General features: G+C 35.6%; 2 protein-coding genes across 2 annotated transcripts; one reads left to right on the forward strand and one right to left on the reverse strand.

Moving 5' to 3' along the window:
• Window positions 1-439: 439 nt before the first annotated feature.
• On the forward strand, window positions 440-3,782 carry LOC130724254 (GDSL esterase/lipase At5g22810-like). The gene is made up of 5 exons (XM_057575449.1): window positions 440-683; window positions 969-1,088; window positions 1,204-1,436; window positions 1,859-2,114; window positions 3,154-3,782. Exons 1-5 carry the CDS (start codon window positions 440-442, stop codon window positions 3,345-3,347), a joined length of 1,047 nt encoding a protein of 348 aa, XP_057431432.1. The 3' UTR covers window positions 3,348-3,782.
• Window positions 3,783-5,130: 1,348 nt separating this feature from the next.
• LOC130726899 (uncharacterized) lies at window positions 5,131-8,497 on the reverse strand. Its single transcript, XM_057578223.1, has 3 exons — window positions 8,273-8,497; window positions 5,911-6,251; window positions 5,131-5,824 (listed from the first exon to the last, which is right to left on the reverse strand). The coding sequence occupies exons 1-3, from the start codon at window positions 8,463-8,465 to the stop codon at window positions 5,294-5,296; spliced, it is 1,065 nt and encodes a 354-aa protein (XP_057434206.1). The 5' UTR covers window positions 8,466-8,497; the 3' UTR covers window positions 5,131-5,293.

Genomic DNA, 8,497 nt, shown 5'->3' on the forward strand with positions numbered 1-8,497 from the left:
GCCACTGGCGTCAGAATCGATTTTTCCTCTCCTCTCGGCTGTTTTTTTTATCTCATAGTGAAGCTTTGCTGTTGGGAGGCCTAGTTGTTGGAACGCTGGGATTGAGGTTGTGTCCTATTCCTCTGAGTTTTTTTGTTGTTTTTTCCTCTGAGATGTAGAGGCATGTGCCTCCCTCTCTCCAGTGGCACTTCCACCTAAGTTTTCAAACACCACATAAGCTTCTTCCGTTAAAAAATTGACGGTGGGACCAACTTTGTTCACAGAGTGTTAGGTGAGGGATGATTTTTGTAATTAAATTAGGTGAGGGACCAAAATCGTGGCTTTTATAAATGTCAGGGACCAAAAATGCAATTAAGCCTAATTGGAATGTACATTATAAGTATAAGTATGTCTGTGTTTGCATGAAGAACAAGCTCATTTTGAAATAGGAATTAAAAATATGGGGTACTCAAGATATTTCTTGATTTCCATTCTTTTTCTTTCTGTGGTGCTCAATACTGTGGCCAATGGGCGGCCTCTGGTCCCTGCATTGTTCATATTTGGGGACTCTGTAGTTGATGTTGGCAACAATAACCAACTATTAACAGTTGTTAAAGCAAACTTTCCTCCTTATGGAAGAGACTTTGAGAATCACAAACCAACAGGAAGGTTCAGCAATGGAAAGCTTGCAATAGACTTCATAGGTGCTGCTTTTCTTTCCCTTAATAACTTAAATTAGCGATATCCTCCCCTATTACCACGCGCATATCTAAAGAGGCTTGACAGGGGTCATGACTCCCTAAGAATTTTAACTTCTTTGTCAACCATAGTCATTTTTGAACCTCAATTTTTTTATTCTTAATCCGGCCCCAATAATTTATTGATTTTTATTCATAAATTTATGTTTACCGCCCCCGCAATGAAAACATCATAGATGCGTGCCTATTACCCACATTGGATTTGATCTTTGTTTCATTCATTCACTACAGCTGAGACCATTGGATTTACCTCTTCCCCACCAGCTTACCTCAATTTATACATCAAAGGAAATAACCTCCTGAGTGGTGCCAATTTTGCTTCAGCTGGTTCTGGTTTATTTTATCTTACAGGTAAACCATATATAAATACATTTACATCAATTTCTAAAACTCAAAAACTCTCAATTTTATTTTACTTGAACATTATATGATCATATTGATGTGTGTGTTCTTTTTCTACGTATAGGGGGTGTAATTTCATTGAACCACCAGCTGGAGTACTACAAGGACTACCAAAAGGAATTGGTGAACATAGCGGGTCCAAATGCATCATCAATTATATCTGGTGCTCTCTATCTTATTTCTTCTGGGATCAACGATTTTCTACATAATTATTATATAAATCCTCTGCTTTTAAAGCGTTACACACCCGATCAATTCTCAGACATTCTTATTAGATGTTGTTCTAATTTCATTCAGGCATGCCTCTCTCAACCTTGACATTGATCTTGTCTTAGTAAATAGCATGTTTGGATTCGATCATCTTCTATATTCTTTGACACGTGAAAGCTACTTACAAAAGCTTCTTCCCATAATCGTTTTTATTTTTGAAATTTACTGTAGAAGAATATGCAGGACACACTAAACCATTAAGAACTTAGAAGTGGATACCAATGATAAGAATTTACCTCTAACACGTACAAGCTAAAGGTTTCCCCGAATTCATTGTGTTTTTAAAATCAATTGTAAAAGAATTTCCAACTCAGACTACAGAAACTTAGAAGTGGATGTCAATGATTAAAAACTTACCAAAATTAGAAAGCAGAGATGTTTGCCTTTGCTAATTGCTAAGAAGGACTTTGCTGGTTTTGATTTAACATTTTGATCCATGTCAAATGCAGAATATCTATGCACTGGGAGCAAGAAAGATTGGTATTACAACAATACCTCCAATGGGTTGTATGCCTGAACCCATCACTATCTTTGGCCTTCACAGCAACGAATGTGTGCCCTGGCTAAACTATGTTGCTCTTAACTTCAATCAAAAGCTCAACGCCATATCTCAGGACTTGAAACAAATGCTTCCTGGCATCAACTTGGTGATCCTTGATAACTACCAACCTTTATATGACCTTGTCACCAAGCCTTTGGATTATGGTAACCTGGAAACGATTCTGAAACGCAAAAGTGGATCAGGATCTTCACATGTGAAAATTCTCTCATTTTTTCCTCTTATTGAAATTTAGGGTTTATCTCTCTCTTCACATATATGCATTATTAAATATGTATATGTGAGACCCTACAAATGTTTATAAAAAAAAAAAAGATAGACACAAAATTTCAACATGAGGTAAAATAAGAGAACTTTCATATAAGAGGATCCTAATGTCCAAGAAGCTACTCACAGAAGTTACCCTGTCATTAATTTTGGTTTTAGAGTAGAGAAGGATTTCTAAACATGCACTCACTAAATCTTATTATGCTCAGCCTAGTAAGCTTGTTTATAATTTTTTTTTTAAATGCTAGTTGTTAATTGTTAGTAAATTAGTTCATTCACCAAGATCTAAACTCAAACCCTTCATCCTGCAAATCCCTTCATTTCCCTTAGCTCACCAAGTGAGCTACCCTTCCCCCCACTTAATTTTTTTTATGTGTAGGTTTTTTTGAAGTACGAAAGGGTTGTTGTGGAACAGGATTGCTTGAGACTTCAACACTGTGCAATCTGTCCATAAGAACATGTGCTAATCCATCTTGAATGTGTTTTCCTTACATCCTAATAAAACATTTATCAGCTCACACTGTAAATTTACTAGACTTGAATGTGTTTGCTATTGGGTCTGACTTCCTTAAACGCGTGTAATTTACTAAGCCATATGTATCTCGTGTCCAAATAAACATGCGTGTAGCGAATGAAACACATATTCAAACAGATGCTTACATATTGTTTGTGGGTGGGGATTTTAAGGGAAATGAAGGGAGTTAGTGTTTGCAATTAATAGAATGAACTTAGAATTAAATTTCTCCCACCAAAAGCTACTCACATAAATTTCTTCCTATTATTAAATTTTGTTTTAGAATTAATTCTACAAGAATTTCTAATCACGAACTAAACTAATCATTCTCAGCCTAGCTAGTAAGCTAATCTTATTATGTAGCTATAAAATCGGAATTGTAATTCTTTTTATTATATGTGCAGGAATCTTTGAAGCAAGGAAAGGTTGTTGTGCTACTGGGTTGGTAGAGACTTCTATACTGTGCAATCAAAAGTCCATAGGAACATGTGCTAATGCGTCTGAATATGTATTTTGGGATGGTTTTCATACCACACAGGCTGCAAACAAGATTGTGGCGGATCAATTGGTTCCTGCTGTCTTATCCCTTATATCCTAATCAAACACTTATCGGTTCGTACTATGAATTTCCTAGACTTGGGAGTGTGTTTGCCCTATCCGTGTACAACCAAACAATGTGAACCATTATTGTTCAAACAGGCTGGGTATCCCGTAGGGGTATGCAATACAACTGTGTATCAAAATTCGGGTGTTTGTTTACCACGTCTCCTAAGACACGTGTAACTTACAAAGCAACATGTGTCTTGTGTCCGGAAAAACATGTGTGTTGCGGATGAAACGTGTATTCAAACACGCGATTTTGTATGAACTTAGTTTATATAAAATTCTAATGAAGCTGCGTGTTCAATCACAAATCTCAATGTGAAATGAAGTTGATGGATAAGGCCCAAGATATGACAAAACTAAATCAGATATATGGGGAAACTATACCCATAGAATCAGCTGCTTGAGCGTGTTCAACTCAATACTATGCAAACTTTTGATGGTTAACTTCCGCTAGTTCAACTCAATGCGACTTATCCTTGTGCAGCTTGCTCACCTCTGTCCTCAGCCCCTATATCTGCCTATCTTTCTCATCCTACAAAATCAAAGATGTAGTCATCTAACATATAAATTTAAGGTAGGCCGTAGGTGTTAGAAAAAGATAGTGAAAGGTAAATTAATTAACAAAAAACATTTAGAATCAGATACCAGCAAATTAATGTTACTAACAAGCTTTGCTTCTATCACTAACAACTAACTAATTATAATGTTTACAATCATCAAGCCTAACAGTATGCATCCTAACACATCAAATATGATAAGCCAATATATCCAATATTGGTGGTGAAATAAGAGTACTAACTATGAACACATATTCAAATTCAGTTCCAATTTTTCTATTGTCCAATTCTTGAACTATACCATTCTTTCATAGCCAATACAGCACATACAAGTTCCAGCAAAGAGTTTCTATTACATTTGAGGGAGAACAAATCAGGGAAATTAAAGAGATTGATACTCAAACACAGACCTTAAGCCAAATCAGATTCGATGCTCTCAAGCCCAACTTCAATGTTCTTCTTAGTAACTTTTACGAAAACCACAACATAATCAAATAAATATCATAATAAAACAAAAATTGAAAAGCTAAAAATCCTATAATTTTGAAGAAGAGAATAAACCTTAAAATGAGAAGACGTCAAATACAGATAGAGTCATAGAGAGGGGCAGCAATCCATGACGACACTACAATGACGATGGATCGACGGTGACATTGCAGAGCAAAGCTTGGGCGCGGCACTGTGACCACGGTGAAAATGTAACGGAACATCTTAGGGGGAGTGATGCCGGTGCAAATGTCGGTGCCTCCGCCGGCGCTCTTTTCTACCCCGAAGAGTGATACAACCAGAATCTCAGGTAGCGTTTGGCAGCGGAACGGAACAGGAAAGAACGGAACGGGACGAGACAGAACGGAACAGGACAATAATGTTCTGTGCAGTGTGTTTGGTAAACACAGCACAGAACAGGACAATTATGTTCTGTTCTGTGTTTGGTGCACGTGAAACAGAACAGAACCATACAGTTAATTACACATATACCCTTATCATATATAATTTAAAAAATTATTTTAGATTAAAATATAAACAAAAAATATATAATTAAACTTATAAATTACAATCATTATCTACGTGATGTCAATAAATTTCTTAAAACATTGTTCTAGCTTAATTTCATCCACATACCTACAAAGCTTGAGATGTTTTGAAACCATTCTAATAACACAGATACATGGTGAATATTGGCTCTTTTTGCTTCTTGTTGGATACTAAAAAAAACAATTTGAAGTGAAATTTCAATTCATCAAAAGTATCATAACAATAGATATTGTTCTACTGTCACCAAAATAAAATAAAATTTTTAATAAGAAGTAAATCAAAACACCATAATAATGTTTGCACCAAAAAACATAACCAAATCCATAAATGTCTTCCTTCATAGCATCTAGTTGGAATCCTTGAGAATGTTATTAACGAATTCATCTCTGTCTTCTCCATCCATCTTGAGAAACAACCCTGTAAGTGTAGGACATTTTGCTATCTTAATGGTTGCTTCAATACGATCAGCACGAGTTAAGTTCATCTTTTTGAGTTCATCTGCAACCAAGTCATGCTCTTGGTTTGGAGGTGCAAAGCGTTGAGCCACCATTGTCATATTATTATTTGCCGTTGCAACACTTGTAGCAAAAGCTTCAACACATGCTATTAATCTATCATTTTCTCTAGCACGTTTTTTTGAAGCTCGAGACACTGAGGATGATCCTGGAGCACTAACAGGTGGAGGTGAGTTAATAGGAATCTCACTCTCTTCTTGAGTGGCCCCATTGCCTAAATCATTTTCCTGTTGAGTATTTTCCACAGCATCAACAAATGACTCAGCAATGTGACCATCAGCACGATCCTTTCCAAATATGATTTGCATCTTCTCAAATTCAGGATAAGGTTTGTTGACAACATTTTGAGCTCTCGGGTGATGCTAAAATATAAAGGAAAAATAAAGTTAAAAATATAATAGAATTATGATTTACTAAATAATATAGATACTTAAACATAAACACATACCGCTAAATATTGTTGCAACACTTCTGGGCTATCAACTATAACACATTTCCTAGCCTCGTCCCATCCAAATCCACTTGTATTTATCATGTCAAACACTGCAACATATTTTGCGTTCCACCGTTTCAACTTATTCACCACATGTTTAGAAGTAATGTCAATACCTTGCATTCTAGCTCTCATTCTTTGGACAGTTGTCTCATGTGCTCCTGCATTAAATTTTCCATTTGGTTGTTTCTGACCTTCAACAACCAATTCTTGTAAAATATTCATAAGATTCTCCTCTTCTATCAAAGTCCAGCTACAACTCTTCTTTGGATCACCATTTGGTTCATTCTCCATAGCTAAGTTAATCAAAAACTTTGAAATTATTATTAAAATCAAGCACATAAATATGAAATATTCATTCAACTAAAACAGTTAAGTCAATGCTTAATATAACTCTAAAATAAACACAATACAATTCAGTTTTGTATTACATCAAATCAAGAAAAAAAAAAATCAAGCCCTATTTCTATTAGCATGCCACTCGACAAACATTTGAGTTGCCAATTCATCCCTCCATTGAGTCCATTGGTTGCTTGGCTCAACTACTCCAATTACATTGTTTGCATCCTCCCCTATAGGTATTGCATCACCCGCAAGTGGAGTATGCTCTTCAGGATCAAAAGACATGCAAGTCCTAATAAAATTATGAAGTAAACAACATGCTAATATAACTCGATTTTGTGTTTTAATTGGATAAAATGAAGGACTCCTTAGAATTGCCCATCTTTTTTTTAGTAAGCCAAAACATCGCTCAACAACATTTCTAGCACTAGCATGCTTAAGATTGAAAAATTCTTCTCGATTTTGAGGTGATTGATGACTGTTTGACCACTCTTGCAAATGGTATCTTCTTCCCCGATAAGGGGCAAGGAATCCTTCCCCATTTGTGTATCCAGCATCAACAAGGTAATAGCAACCTATTAGACCGATAAAGTTGTCATTGTAAGTTCAATTACTAGTTTGAAAATAAAGTTTATTAATAGAATTTGTCACATACCAACAGGTATTTTCAAGCCATTAGGCCTACTAATAGCATCTCGCAATACCCTTGAGTCAGCAGCTGACCCTTCCCATCCAGACAAGACATATGCAAATTGCATATCTTGCGTACAAACTCCTAACACATTTGTAGCAAGATGTCCTTTCCTTGTTCGATATCTTGCACTATCAGCTACAGATACAGTTACTGGTATATACGTTCCATCTAATGCTCCCAAACAATTCTATTAAAGCAATTACAACAGAAAAATTGAGACTAAATTATCCCAGCTATAATATGTAATTCGAACAAACTAGCTTAAGAGGAGTTTTAATTTGATTACCTTAAAATATTTCCACCTTTCATCGGTGCAATCTTGTGGGACAAGTTCAGGTTTTGCAAGTAACAACTCATGCAACCGCAAAACAGCAGATAAGACATTATGAAAATACCTACTAATTGTCTCTCCTGACCTATAATATGTGACTTGAATATCTCTATTCTTCTTATGATGGGCTAATATATTTAGAAATATAGCAACTTGCTCCTCTATCATTAAGTTTCCATCCTCAATCAACCCTCCTTGAACTTTTAACAACTCACACAATCTAGCAAAAGTGTTCCTACACATTTGTAATTCCCAAATACAATTTTTATCACTGCTTTTTATAATTCTATCTATTACGCTCCCTCGTGCGATATCTCTAATGTGGCTATTCTCTAAAGGAGCTCTCTCTTGGTTTCTTCTCAAAAACTCATTAACTAATATAAGTGCAGCTCCGGACATTGCAAGAATATTAATGTACATCTTCCAAATATAGAAGAGTGTCAAAACACGATGATCATCCATTAAATCCTATTGTGAAAAATAAAAGAAATTAGGCAATGCACTTTTGATAAAATAAATTCTGGCAATGTATTCATTATACATATTAAATAATTAAAAATGAGAAGAAAAAACCTCACTGGCACCACACAAAGAAACCCAACCTGGAGTATGCAAAAAACCCTAGTACCACCAGCACACCATAGTAAGAAATTGAATAATACAAGCACCAAACATGACACAAGTTGCAGTTCCATCAAAATTCTCATCTCATACAATTTAATTAGCTTTCGATGATTGTAACAGATCTATTTCTTTTGTTAAAGCAATGAATACAAATAAACAATCAAATAAAATATCTAGTGAGATGTTCAAGTGTTTACCTAATATTATAATAGTTTCCAAGAAGAGAAGTTAACAATAAAAAAGGTGTGATAAGAAAGTATGGCCACAAACAGTTCCTTCACGTGAGGGAAGAATAGAAAGTAGCAATTTTGAGTGACAAAATTTACCTTGAAGGAGGTGACGAGGTGAATTGCAGGAGGTGACGAGGTGAATTGCGAAGCCACAATTGCAGAGGTGACGAGGTGGAACCAACAAGGTTTGATCGAGAATGAGAAGAGTCAAGTGTGAATGAGAGTATATACCTAGGGGTAATTTTGTCTGTGTAATTTTTTTTAATAGAGTGTTCTGTTCTGTTCCCATCCGTTCCACCTTTTTTTAGAGAACCAAAATGT

The sequence above is a fragment of the Lotus japonicus genome, chromosome 6 (assembly GCF_012489685.1).
Source record: "Lotus japonicus ecotype B-129 chromosome 6, LjGifu_v1.2".
Lineage (NCBI taxonomy): Eukaryota > Viridiplantae > Streptophyta > Magnoliopsida > Fabales > Fabaceae > Lotus > Lotus japonicus.

Bases quoted from the DNA above. Each gene is read 5' to 3' on its own strand.
- LOC130726899 (XM_057578223.1), bottom strand. From the start codon at position 8,465: ATGGGAACAGAACAGAACACTCTATTAAAAAAAATTACACAGACAAAA. The intron at 6,252-8,272 runs GTAAATTTTGTC...TGATTAACTTAG, and splicing joins ACCTCGTCACCTCCTTCAAG to CTATGGAGAATGAACCAAAT. The intron at 5,825-5,910 runs GTATGTGTTTAT...TTTATATTTTAG, and splicing joins TGTTGCAACAATATTTAGCG to CATCACCCGAGAGCTCAAAA.
- LOC130724254 (XM_057575449.1), top strand. From the start codon at position 440: ATGGGGTACTCAAGATATTTCTTGATTTCCATTCTTTTTCTTTCTGTG. The intron at 684-968 runs GTGCTGCTTTTC...CATTCACTACAG, and splicing joins GCTTGCAATAGACTTCATAG to CTGAGACCATTGGATTTACC. The intron at 1,089-1,203 runs GTAAACCATATA...TTCTACGTATAG, and splicing joins TGGTTTATTTTATCTTACAG to GGGGTGTAATTTCATTGAAC.